Source organism: Oncorhynchus kisutch, linkage group LG4 (assembly GCF_002021735.2).
Source record: "Oncorhynchus kisutch isolate 150728-3 linkage group LG4, Okis_V2, whole genome shotgun sequence".
NCBI classification, from domain to species: domain Eukaryota; kingdom Metazoa; phylum Chordata; class Actinopteri; order Salmoniformes; family Salmonidae; genus Oncorhynchus; species Oncorhynchus kisutch.
In genome coordinates, this window is record NC_034177.2 from 42866751 (window position 1) to 42880192 (window position 13442).

The following is a 13442-nucleotide window of genomic DNA, read 5'->3' on the forward strand; positions in this document are numbered from 1 at the left end:
GGAGAAAAAAAACAATTAAATCAATTGTAGAATAAGGCTGTAATGTAACAAAATATATTTTCCTTTATTATTTTCCACTAACCCTGCCACCCCTCCCCTAATTGGAGTAAACGAATGAACAACAACACTTAGGCTTCTACTTTCACCTTATTCATACTGTATACATATTACAGACAGTGTATTTTACAATCGTTATCTTGTTGTTTTTATTCCCACGATTCAACCCCTCCCATCTATCGCTTAACACCATCCATATTGGAATTCTATATTTTTCAACTGTGATGTTTCACATAAGTTCTGAACCTTTCTATTCTGATAGTTTTTACAGATTGTAAATGAAAGATTTTTTTTTTTTCTAAAAGTGTTATTATATTATAGATTGATTGACAATGACTTTTTAAATCACCTAGTAGTGCTATCTGCAGAGTTAGCTACATGTAAATGTTGCAATTCTTCAACCATTCTTGGACCTGTGACCAAAAACAAGCTACATATGGACAATACCTAAATAAATGATCTAATGACACAGCAAAATCTGCAGAGCTGGGAAGTTTGTATCCCCCATATATTTAACATTCTATTGGATGCAAGAATTTTGTATAATCATTTAAATTGAAATGAAATTGTTGTGTATCAGTTCATAAACCATGTGCCATGGAATCGGTACGTTGAAAATATTTTTTGGGGTCCATACATTGCAATTTCATTGTGGCATGAATCATACACACTGCTATTAAAATGAAAATACGTATCATTTCAATTGAGCTTTTAACCATTGCGTTTTCAAACTAGCACTGATCAAACTCCATAACTCTGAGACTTCTTTGCAAAAAGGTTATCCATGGTTTCTGTTGCTATCTCTTTTGGTCAATCCGAAGTCTGCATTAACCTTGCAACATTTACGGTGATACGGCCTCTGCAGAAGTCAGGACATTCTTTCTTCTTGCACTTTGCCGAGCAGCGCAGAGCTTTTGTGAAGGAAGTTGTCAAGGAAGTGAGTTAGTGTTTTTACAGGACTTCCTGCCCTCACCTACGGTACCGTCAACCAATCAATGCGGAGCTATACGGAGCCCTCCGCATTTTTACAAAATTTGAGAGGCGCACGGCAAAGCCCTATGGAATTCAATTTTAAATTTTTGACCTTTATTTAACCAGGCAAGTCAGTTAAGAACACATTCTTATTTTCAATGACAGCCTGGGAACAGTGGGTTAACTGCCTGTTCAGGGGCAGAACGACAGATTTGTACCTTGTCAGCTCAGGGGTTTGAACTCGCAACCTTCCGGTTACTAGTCCAACGCTCTAACCACTAGGCTACCCTGCCGCCCCAATTTGACCTCTGCTTGCCTCCGGAGGCTCCGCAATTGCGTCACACCATCAATACGGCGCCTCCGACCTTATTTTCGGATCAAGCATGGATTGGCTCTTAATCACGGCTTTGATATAAGCACCAGACACTTTACTGAGTTTGTTTTCCTTTCTGGGTGAATCACACGCCTTTGTTTTGATGAAGTCATGCACTACTCTGGCCTCAAAACATTTGAAGTCATGAGCTGCTGTCAACACTGCTGCATTTAAGTTTTGTCTAGATCCACCACAACAATCACTATGAGTACCATCTTGCCTGGTGTATTAAGTTATCTACATACTAGGCCTACATAAAGTTGAGCAGGTTTCCTCTATGACCTTGCATCGTTTATATGTTTTTCTGACTAGCCTGCTCTGTAGGCCTATCTTTTCTTGAGCTTTGGGTGAACCTTCCTGTTAAAAGTGAACATTGAAATACTTAGTACATAAAAAGTGCACCAGAATCGGTGCAAAAACTTTGGCAAGCCAGAGTGATGAGGGAAAAAATATCTGATCGATTGAGTCACACAATACTCATCCTAGAAATTGGGGAGCAGACATAACTTGGGTGGGAAAGGGTGGAAGCCTGGGTGGGAGGTGGTGCTTTTTCGGGTTTCGCTTGTTAGCGGTCACATGATCCCGCCGGTCCTCTGGGAGTCGCCAGGCAGGCGCAGAAAGCGTGCGGGTGGCAAAGGAATGCACTCACGGCTGGAAAAGATTTGCAGTGCACAGAGAGGTCCTGCTGCTGCCTGCTTCCCAGAAAGACGGGCCCAGCCACATAAACCCAATCTTCCACTCTGCCAGGCAGGACCGGCAGGCCCTTTAACCAGAGCTGAATGGGGCTGGATGTGCTGCGGCGATCAGGACCCACGCAACCATGCTAAACAGGACTAATTAATGAATGGCCTTGGATTGCATTGAGAAAATGGCTATGATTAGACTCGTCATCATACAAATGTCGTAATTCCTCTGTAGACATCCACTTGGAACAGCGGTGGTTAAGATGATGTGGGTTATACGACCCCTTATTCCCCTCGCTCTCTTTCCACAGTCTTTCATCCTCTCCCCCTGAGAGTGCCTGTCAACTGCAGTGGTGTAGGTGCTCGCCTGCCTCTCTGACGTGACATTCAAGAAGCTGACAATCGGAGAGCTGAACATGCAGTGCATTCGAAAGTATTCAGAACCCTTTACTTTTTCCATATTTTGTTACTTTACAGCCTTATTCTAAAATGGAAGAAGAAAAAAATCCCTCATCAATCCGCACACGTCGCTGCACAGCTATTTTCAGGCCTCTCCAGAAATGTTAGTTCGGGTTGAAGTCCGGGCTCTGGCTGTCCCACTCAAGGACACTCAGAGACTTGTCCCGAAGTCACTCCAGCTTTGTACTGTTGTCCTGTTGGAAGGTGAACCTTCACCCCAGTCTGAGGTCCTGAGCACTCTGGAGCAGGTTTTCATCAAGGATCTCCCTGCACTTTGCTCCGTTCACCTTTCCCTCGATCCTGACTAGTCTCCCAGTCCCTGTCGCTAAAAAACATCCCCACAGCTGCCACCACCATGCTTCACCGTAGGGATAGTAATTGGACAGGTGATGAGCGGTGCCTGGTTTCCTCCAGATGTGATGCTTGCCATTCAGGCCAAAGAGTCTAATCTTGGTTTCATCAGACCAGAGAATCTTGTTTCTCATGGTCTGAGACTCCTTTAGGTGCCAAACTCCAAGCGGTTGTCTTGTGCCTTTTACTGAGGAGTGGCTTCCATCTGGCCTCTCGACAATAGAGGCCTGATTGGTGGAGTACCGCAGAGATGGTTGTCCTTCTGGAAGGTTCTCCTATCTCCACAGAGAAAATCTGGAGCTCTGTCAGAGAAGCAATTGGGTTCTTGTTCATCTCCCTAACCAAGACCCTTCTCCCCCGATTGCTCAGTTTGGCCGGGCGGCCAGCCCTAGGAAGAGTCTTGGTCGTTCCAAACTTCTTCCATTTAAGAATGGAGGCCACTGTGTTCTTGGGGACCTTCAATGCTGCAGAAATTTTTGGTACCCTTCCCCAGATCTGTGTCTCGACACAATCCTGTCTCTGAGCTCTATGGACAATTCCCTTTGACCTCATGGCTTGGTTTTTGCTCTGACATGCACTGTCAACTGTGGGACCTTATATAGACAGGTGTGTGTCTTTCCAAATCATGTCCAATCAATTGAATTTACCACAGGTGGACTCCAATCAAGTTGTAGAAACATCAAGGACAATCAATTGAAACAGGATGCACCTGAGCTCAATTTTGAGTCTCATAGCAAAGGGTCTGAATACTTATGTAAATAATGTATTTCTGTTTATTTTTTATTTTTAACACATTTCTTAAGACCTGGTTTTGCTTAGTCATTATGGGGTATTGTGTTTAGATTGATGAGGAAAAAAATCGAATTTAATCCATTTTAGAATAAGGCTGTCACGTGACAAAATGTGGAAAAAGTGAAGGGGTCTGAATACTTTCTGAATGCAATGTATGCATTGTGATTCAGGCATCCATGGCTGCTTCGCAGAGACTGTGGGTTTGAAGGATTGGCATTGGGTTTTGATATTTTATTTTGGTGCCAGAGCTGGTGAGGTTTCAAACAATATATAATGTATCTGTCCTTTCTGCCACCACTTCAATGTACAATGGAAAAAGGCACACTTGTCTTCCAAATGGATTAAAGTTGTAGTTGAACCATAATGCCTCTGATGTGAGCGCGTTGTGCTGGAGTGAAGATCTCACTTGACAAATGGGCTAGAGAAAATAAACTTGTATATCAGAGCCATGAACCAAAGAGAGATCTTACTCTGTCAGCGGTGAGCTGCTTGGAGGTCCAGAGAAACCCATCCGGCCTGGGTTCAAATACTATTAGAAATCTATCACATACTTTCAGCATTTGCTTTACCCTGTCTTACCCCAGCCAGATGGGTGGGGTTGGCACTTTTGTGACTATTCTATTGGTTCGATTGCGCCAGGCAAGCTCTATCAATCCCATGTCATGTACTGTATATGAAATGATTTTTTGAAACCAGGTCTGAAACCCAATGTTCTGCTCACTGACATGTCAGGCATTTTCATTTCATAGAAATATCTCCGGCTGATCATCTTTGCCTCTCAGCTTCCATATAGGCCAGGTTGGTTGTATTAATTTCCCCCCAGATCTATCATAAGGAGGGCTATTTGTCCTCGCCCTGTCAGAGGTAGTTTATTTAGCTATTTGTTGTGGGTTGCAATCTCCATACCTTTCCCCTTTTCAACAACCTCATCTGCTTTCTGGCATAGCCATATTGAGAAGCAGGGCAAGATGGTTGCTATTTGCGGCTATGTAGGACAATGCCGGGTAAAAGTTCTAGGTTTAAGAGCTACACAAATGCAGAGGTTTCCCCCCAAATGATCCATAGATAAATTATTCACCTTGATTCATCTGCCGCCTTGGCGCATTTCTTTGAATTCCTTGTTTATCTCAGTCTGTTATTGTGTGTTGTGCAGTGTGTGCCTGTTTTCTCCCTCTCCTCGCTCCACGTCTAATTGCGTGTGCTAATTGTGCCTGCCGTGGGGACTCATTACAACCTGTCGTTCTCAGTATGTTATCACACGTCCCATCCATCAGGCTTTTTAATTATGCGGTGGCATTCTGTGTTATCATGCACCTCCTCCTCTCCAAGGAGACTCATTACATAGCCATCATCTCCCCGCCTGCTCCACCTGCCTCCCCCTGTCTCCCGCCTACTTCCCAGACACACTGGGTTCAAGGTCTTGTGTCAGTGCCAGAGCCACCTCACAGCTAGGCAACAAAGACGCGGACATTGTGTGCTCCGGTAGGGGGCTAATTGCACACCTTCCAACCCTCACACCTCACACAGTTTAGGCCTGATGTATGGCCGTCAGGGTCAAACACTCAGGCGCAACCCCGGACACCAGCCATGGGGAGGGGTGACAGTACAGTACACAGGCCAGGGTTGCCCCGTGGTGGGGTAGCTACTGTACATGCACAGCATGGTCTCTCCATGAGTGTCCATGGCCCCTCAACACTTATTATGCATGGCCTTAACACTGCTCTCTAGTTTGCTCTCTCTAGTCCCTCCTGCTTTGTAATCCCTTCCACAAACATATTTGTTCATCCTTCCTCCCTTGCCTCTCTCTTTCTTGACACAGTGTGGCGTGTCTGTGTGTGAGATACCCAGCACTCAACGGTTGGTAAACACAGGGCTAGCTGTGATTGACATGTCTTTGGTCCCTGGCTCCCCATGCTCCTTTATGCCAACGTGGCATCCCCCCTCTCTCTCTCTCTTTGTTGCTTTATTCGTTTTCGGTCAAGGGTGTGGTACATGCGCCTCTGCAGTCCCTGAGTCCACACAATAAGAGCCTTGGTAGGCACTCCTCTCTCTTTGCTTATTCTGAGACTTGACGTCGGTGAAGGCCACAATACCACTCTCAAAGAAGGTTTACGCAAGTTTCAAGCTACAGTACTTATATACAGCAATGTATCACACTCCGAGGGGGGATCACACATCTTTACATGTATATCAGCCTTCTCTGTGATGAGTTGTGTCCCTGTCAAGCATGAGCAGGTTTCAAGGTGATTTGATTTCTGTCTAAGGCTCCTATCTTTGGGGCATGATAAATGACCACTGCTGAGTTGGAAAGAAATCCAGGCATTTCTTTCAGTCCTTGCAATTCTACTGAATGTGATGGTACAGTGAAGACATACTGTGTCATATTGATTGAATTGACTGACACGCCAGTCCCAAGCGCTGTGGTGGCATTGCCCTTGATCAGGTAATCCATAAGCATGAGGATCATTGCACATTCATCTTCTAACCCCTCTGTTTTCCATCTGCCCACAGCCGTGCGATCAAAACCAACCAGGATCTGCTACCAGAGACTCCGTGGATCAACATCTTCTACGATGACTTCTGGGGCACCCTGCTCACCCACAGCGGCAGCCACAAGTCCTACCGGCCCCTGTGTACCCTCTCCTTCCGCCTCAACCATGCCCTGGGTGGCCTGGAGCCCTGGGGCTACCACCTGGTCAACGTGGGCCTCCATGGGGCCGTCACGGCCCTCTTCACCTGGCTGGCCCGCTTGCTGCTAGGAGAGGGCCTGTGGAGCCTCCTGGCTGGGTTATTGTTCGCCTCGCATCCCATCCACACAGAGGCGGTGGCGGGCGTGGTAGGCCGTGCCGACGTGGGCGCCGCCCTCTTCTTCCTGCTGTCTCTGCTGTGCTACGTGCGTCACTGCGCCCTGCGAGGGGGCCCTGCGGGGCCCTGCAGGCTGGGGGCCTGGCTCCTGGGCAGCCTGGGTTGTGCTGCCTGCAGCATGCTGTGGAAAGAGCAGGGGGTGACGGTATTGGCCGTGTCGGCACTCTATGACGTCTGTGTGTTCCACCGGCTCAAGTTGCGTCAGGTCATCATGCTCTTCTACAAGGTAAACAGTTTGTTTTTTCCCATGTATCTGATTTCCTCCTCTCTCTCTCTCCCTTTGGCAAAACCCCGGCAAACTGCAAAGTGGAAAGCCCATCTATTCACATGGGTGTTGTTGTGTGGAAGTATGCCTGTGTTGTGTTTGCTTTTCATTAGGATGTCATTTGCGAAACATTTTGCCATGTATGTGCAGCTGTGTGATCCGGAAAGAGCTGTTGTTTTGTCCTTTGAATGCAAGAAAATATACACGTGGGGAAGAAAAGCAAAGGGAAAGTAGGCTATTTCTTCTGTTTGTTCATAGACATGGAGCTTATATACTGTTTGTGTATTTGGATACAAATCACAAAGATATCCGTAAGTGACTGTCAGAGCAGTGACGTGAGTTAGGGAATCGTATTATTATGGAAATGGGGTCATGGGAAGCTGATAAGGACTTTTGTCAGTTGAATTTGAATTCCCATGGTGCCTTGCTGTCTGTCGTCTTGTGTACAAATCCTACATTATCCTAGAACAGTGTCATTATCATTATCCATCGTTAACTCCCCTTGTGACACCATTTGTTACCAAACACCAATTAGATCTCGCTTTAGTAATAAGTAAACAATTAAAACGATCACAGTTTCAGGATTTGTTCATTCATCGTCTGTCACTATAATGTAGTGCATGTTATTGAGATGACTGATACTTTAATGTGACATAATGCTGATGAGGTGGTACGTTTACATGCAAGGCGTTATCATTGGAATGAACCTTCATCACGTGTTTTTAGCGTGTGTTTGTGTAACACTTAGGGCGTGTCAAACGATTAAATCATTTTATTGAGTTAAGCACATGGTTTTTTGTGCGATTAATTTGATTAATTGAAACAAATATATATTGTTTAAATTTTAGCATATTTAAAGATGTTTCCATTTAAAAGAACATCACATTTGGTTGTAGGTATAATATATTTTGGTTATAGGAGTAAACACTACATAAATAACAGATCAGACAGGTCGGAGATCATGTAAAATATCATACAGCTATTAGATTTAGCCTAGGCTACTTATCCATGTTCTTAAACTAGATCCCAAGCTGCTACTACTAGAATTGGGATCATTTGCTTAAATCTTTTAACCTGTGAACTACAACAAAAACAGTAGCTAAATTGAATGGATGTCCTGTTCTGATTTTAAAATCATTGTGGGAAATTATTTTAAACAAGAGGCATTCATCCGTGGCATTGTAAACATTCTCGTTTGGTTAGCTAGCTAGCCAACGTTAGCATTTGCTAGCGACTTCTGTGCAAAACTGTGCCTAACTAGACGGCTAGCTTTATTGTTGCTCAAAGCTGCGTGCATGGTGGATGTTTAAGCACCACAGACTCAACAGGAGCTGCTACAGATGTCAGATCTGAAGCATGAAACACACAGAGAATCTCACTGCCGACAGATACTTATCACAGTGGTAGGTCGTTCTACCTGCTTACTGCATGCCGACCCGGTAGTGACGGACATGTCGTTTCAACTTGTAAATTCGTAATGCTTATCAGTGGCCAACAACTTGACTTTGAGCCAATCAGAGAGCACGAACCAACACTTGGGGGAGCCAATAGGGGTGACAACAAAAAGGAAAACAATAGGGCATTTTCTCTGTACATTAAATGTCATGAGCCAGTCACACTTCATATGCAATGTAGGCTTTGGGATGGTAGCTAGCTAAGTGCACAGACACATTAAATTGTTTCTTCGTCATCTTGCTAGTAGTAGTTATCTACCTGTGGTCATCTGGCTAGTATCAACAAGGGCATTCTACAAAATACAACATTGGAATATAGACCATAAGCAACACACATGGAAATGCATTGCAAAACAACGTTACTGCCACCTTCTGGTGTGGAGTATTTTAACTAGGCCAAGTGGCTGACGACTTCAAGGTCAAATCAAACTTTATGTGTCACATGCGCCGAATACAACAAGTGTTGTAAACACAAAAGAGATTGGCTGCTGACACTGTTCAGAAGAAACATTTGACAATCATACCGGTGTGTCTGAGCTATTAATTTAAGCCAGTTTGCTACAGCAGGAAAATAATCCTGCAGCAACAGGACATGTAATTATATAGATTATAATTGTTGCGTATATAATTAAACTTCAGAAGCCTTTTTAACTAGGAGCCTTTATCTATAGCTGCTGAGACTGAGAGCACACAGCACAGCCGAGCACGTTTTGTGCTGCGCTTAAAAGGGTCAGTGCGGAAACATTAACTTTTGGTTGAAGAAATAGAGATGAAATGTGTGAACTTTTTTTCGGGCATTACAAATCTCAAACGTTAACTGTAAATAACACATTTGACAGCCCTAATAATATTACAGGGAGAGAAAAATACACAAAGTAAAGCCTTTATACCTACACAAATCAAAGATAAACAGGAATGAGAATCTAGCCGAGTCTTACAATTTCCTTGTTTCTTTCTTAGCACAAAGCCATCATCAAGTAGCCTTTTCCTCTACTGCGCCCTGTCACAAATGCTTACCGTCTGCTGTCGAATCAATGTGACTTCCACAAGTCTCTGCACATCAGACCAAATTGAACAAGACATGTGCACAAATGTGACAAAAGGGATCCAAGGAGGGCCGATGGCACCACAGGATGCTGACTCATACAGACGATGTACCAAGCACATTTCTGGGAGGGGGAGAGTTGGTGGGGACAGGGGGAGAAGGAATGACAGAGACAAAAAAATAGAGAAAGAGAGAGAAAGTAAGAAAATCTATCCTTTCTGTTTTAGTGCTCATCATAGTGTGAAAAAGTGAGCGAGGCCCCTTGCTGTCTTCGTCTCTACACGGGCCTCTCTCATGATTTAAGCCTTAACTGAGCCTTGGTGTCCTCTGGAGTACGGCCTATACATTGACTGAGGCAGACAGGCCTGCTAATAGTGTGTCAGGCGTGGCATTGCCGGGAGAACGCAGTGCTAGGAGGGCTACAGGAGAGGATACTTCATATCTGACAGCTTCTAAATATTTGATTAGAAACCCAACACATGAACACACCTCCCCTGCCAATACAGGCTGATCTACTTGCACAATGCTGTCATGGTTGGGCCAGAGCCTATGGATTATCTTATACTTTGCCATGGTGTTGATGAATGGTCTGGGAAAACACCTGTGCGCCATATTCTATGCATATGACAAGTAGATCCCATTTTACTGTCAAATCAGTTGAATACATCAGTGGCTTGTAACGGATGTTTTGTCTGCAGTGCCATCTTTGAATTGGCCCTGATGGAGTCATGGGGTCTACCTGCACTTGCTCAACACTCAACATAATTTACTCTGAGGGGGGAAAAGGAAGGAAAAGTCTGTATTTAGATCAACATAGGACAGCAAACATTGTGACGCTGTGTTCTCTCCCTGTGCTGTTTCAGGTGAAATAAGGAATAAAGGATAGTATGCTTTAGAAATAAGTTGGGCTTATTTGGTGTTCATTTCTAGTGCAGCAGCCCAGACTCACTGCATATCTTTGAACCCCAGCACAGAGGAAACAAGCAGGGAAAGTTGACAGATCACTCCCATCACTTGAGTGTCATTAAGGCTGGCAGGTCTCATGCGTTTACAGTATGGACGGTTACATTATGTATTTTTCTGTGATAACGACGCCAAGTCATCTGTATGAATGTTGAAACCTGATTTCAGATGTCTACTTTGTTGGTATGAATGGGACAGGCCGCTGTCATTTGGCCAATGTCCGCCTTACAAACCTATCAGCCTGTGTATATGTAAAGATCTGGAATGGACACAACAGAAATAAATATACTTCTTCACAGTCTGGCCCAGAGATATATCAGGTGATGACAGTTGAGCCGTTAAGCTTTGTGACGAAGAACTTCCCATCGTTAAGTGTGAGAACAGGCCGTTGTGGAGGGATACAACTAGGGTTGCAAAGGGCCGGAAACTTTCCGGTAAATTTCCAGATTTTTTTCAGAAATTTTCCATGGGAAGTTAAGCCCGGGAATTTTGGGAACTTTGTTTAAATTCATTAAAAAGGTTAGCTATACACATAAGGCAACCCTAATTTCTAGGTCTTGTGGCATATTTTGGTTCAACTATCCCCAATTCAATGGAATTGCAACCCTCTGCATGCACAGTGCATTCTTCCATTACATGTACAGCTGATTCTCAAGATCTTGCACACTAATGAGATGCTATTGAGTCCACACTACTACATTGTCTGAGCCAAGGACTTACATGCCTTCTGGTCAGTTTTGATTACAATACTGGGTGGGGTGAATATAGTGTATATGACACCCATTATTTTTTTGTTAACTAGTACATAGTAGTCTACAGCGAAGTGTGTTTAAATCATTTCTAACTTGTTAACAATTTCTGCAAGCTAGTTTTTGCTACCATGTGGGGTTTAGCTTGCTTGAGACTGCTAACTAAGGAGTGTTAATTCACCTGTTTCCATACATGTTTCATTTTAAAATATTTTTCTTACAAAGGAGTTGTTTAATCTAACTGCCTAACTATTTATCTGTACATCGAATTGTATAGATTTTTTTATTTAAAAAAAAAAAAAATCTTTATATAGCAACAGCTCATGGTCCCCCATGATAGCAACAGCTCATGGTCCCCCATGATAGCAACAGCTCATGGTCCCCCATGATAGCAACAGCTCATGGTCCCCCATGATAGCAACAGCTCATGGTCCTCCTGGAATCAGAAGTGTTTTTGACTCAATGGAGGAACGTAGTCAGAGAAATGCTGATGAACGTCTTGCTCGAGCTGTGTATGCAATTGGTTCACCTCTGATGCCCACAGGCAATGTGTATTGGAAGAACATTTCTGAATGTTCTTCGCCCAGCATACACCCCTCCAACCAGAAATTCTTTATCTACTCATTTGCTGGATGTAGAGTTCAACAGAGTTCGCGTGAAGGTCAAGCAAATCACAGAGAAAGCAGACTGTATTGCAATCATCTCTGATGGGTGGTCGAATGTTCGTGGGCAAGGAATAATTAACTACATCTCCACCCCCCACCAGTATTCTACAAGAGCACAGACACAAGGGACAACATACACACTGGTCTCTACATTAAAGATGAGCTGAAGGCAGTCATCAATCACCTTGGACCACAGAAGTTATTGGCACTGGTGACAGACAATGCTGCGAACATGAAGGCTGCTTGGTCTAAAGTGGAGGAGTCCTACCCTCAAATCACACCCATTGGCTGTGCTGCTCATGCATTGAATCTGCTCCTCAAGGACATCATGGCACTGAAAACAATGGATACACTCTACAAGAGAGCCAAGGAAATGGTTAGGTATGTGAAGGGTCATCACGTTATAGCAGCAATCTACCTCACCAAGCAAAGTGAGAAGAATAAGAACACCACATTGAAGCTGCCCAGCAACACCCATTGGGGTGGTGTTGTCATCATGTTTGACAGTCTCCTGGAGGGGAAGGAGTCTCTCCAAGAAATGACCATATCACAGTCTGCAGTTATGGACAGTCCCATCAAGAGGATCCTCCTGAATGACTTTGGAAGAGAGTGGTAAGCAGCCTGAAACCTATAGCAGTAACCATTGCACGGATTGAGGGAGACAATGCCATCCTGTCTGATGTTCAGACTCTGCTTGCAGATGTAAGAGAAGAAATCCATACTGCCCTGCCCACTTCACTGTTGCTCCAAGCAGAGGAAACTGCAGTTCTGAAATACATCAAAAAGCGTGAAGACTTCTGCCTGAAGCCCATACACACCGCAGCGTACATGTTGGACCCCAAGTATGCTGGCAAGAGCATCCTGTCTGGTGCAGAGATCAACAAGGCCTATAGTGTCATCACTACAGTGTCTCGCCACCTCGGCCTGTATGAGGGCAAGGTTCTTGGCAGTCTGGCAAAGTACACTTCCAAACAACGGCTTTGGAATGGAGATGCAATATGGCAGTCATGCCAACATATCTCATCAGCCACCTGGTGGAAGGGATTTTGTGGATCTGAGGCTCTTACCCCTGTTGCCTCCATCCTCCAAATCCCGCCAACATCAGCCGTCTCAGAGCACAACTGGTCCTTGTTTGGGAACACACACACCAAAGCACGCAACAGACTGACCAATACAAGGGTTGAAGAATTGGTGGCCATCTGGGAAAATGTGAGGCTTTTTGAACCTGACAATGAGCCATCCTCAACCAGGTTGGAAAGTGACAGTGAAGATGAGGCCTCAGAGTCTGATGTTCAAGAGGTGGACATTGATGAGGTCCAGGGAGAAGACATGGAAGCCTGAGAGGAAGACAATCAAAGCTTTAGTTTCGAGACTATCATTTTACAGATGTATGTTGAAAACGTTTTTGGGAGATTCGATGGATCATTGGGGATCTTTCAATATTCCCTTTATTTTGTTATTCAGTGAAATCATCCCATGTGAAGAGTCAACTCATTTAATTAAAGTTCAATTCATAACTAAATAGTTTTTTTTTTCTATTGGAAGGATTTAATCATTTGCAATTATGTCTTACTTATGGTTGTCACGCCCTGGTCTTAGTTATCTGTGTTGTCTTTATTACTTTGGTTAGGCCAGGGTGTGACATGGGTGATTTATTGTGTTTCGGCTTGTCTAGGGTTTTATTCGATTTATGGGGTTGTGTTCAGTGTAGTTGTCTAGGTAAGTCTATGGTTGCCTAGAGTGGTTCTC

General features: G+C 44.2%; 1 protein-coding gene across 1 annotated transcript in view; it reads left to right on the plus strand.

Annotated features, from left to right (window-relative positions):
• Window positions 1-13442, plus strand: part of tmtc2b (transmembrane O-mannosyltransferase targeting cadherins 2b) — a 169895-nt gene that overhangs the window by 66752 nt on the left and 89701 nt on the right. Inside the window, exon 2 of the mRNA XM_020481051.2 lies at window positions 6199-6778. Coding sequence (XP_020336640.1) covers window positions 6199-6778 — 580 coding nt within the window. The remainder of the gene's footprint in view (window positions 1-6198; window positions 6779-13442) is intronic.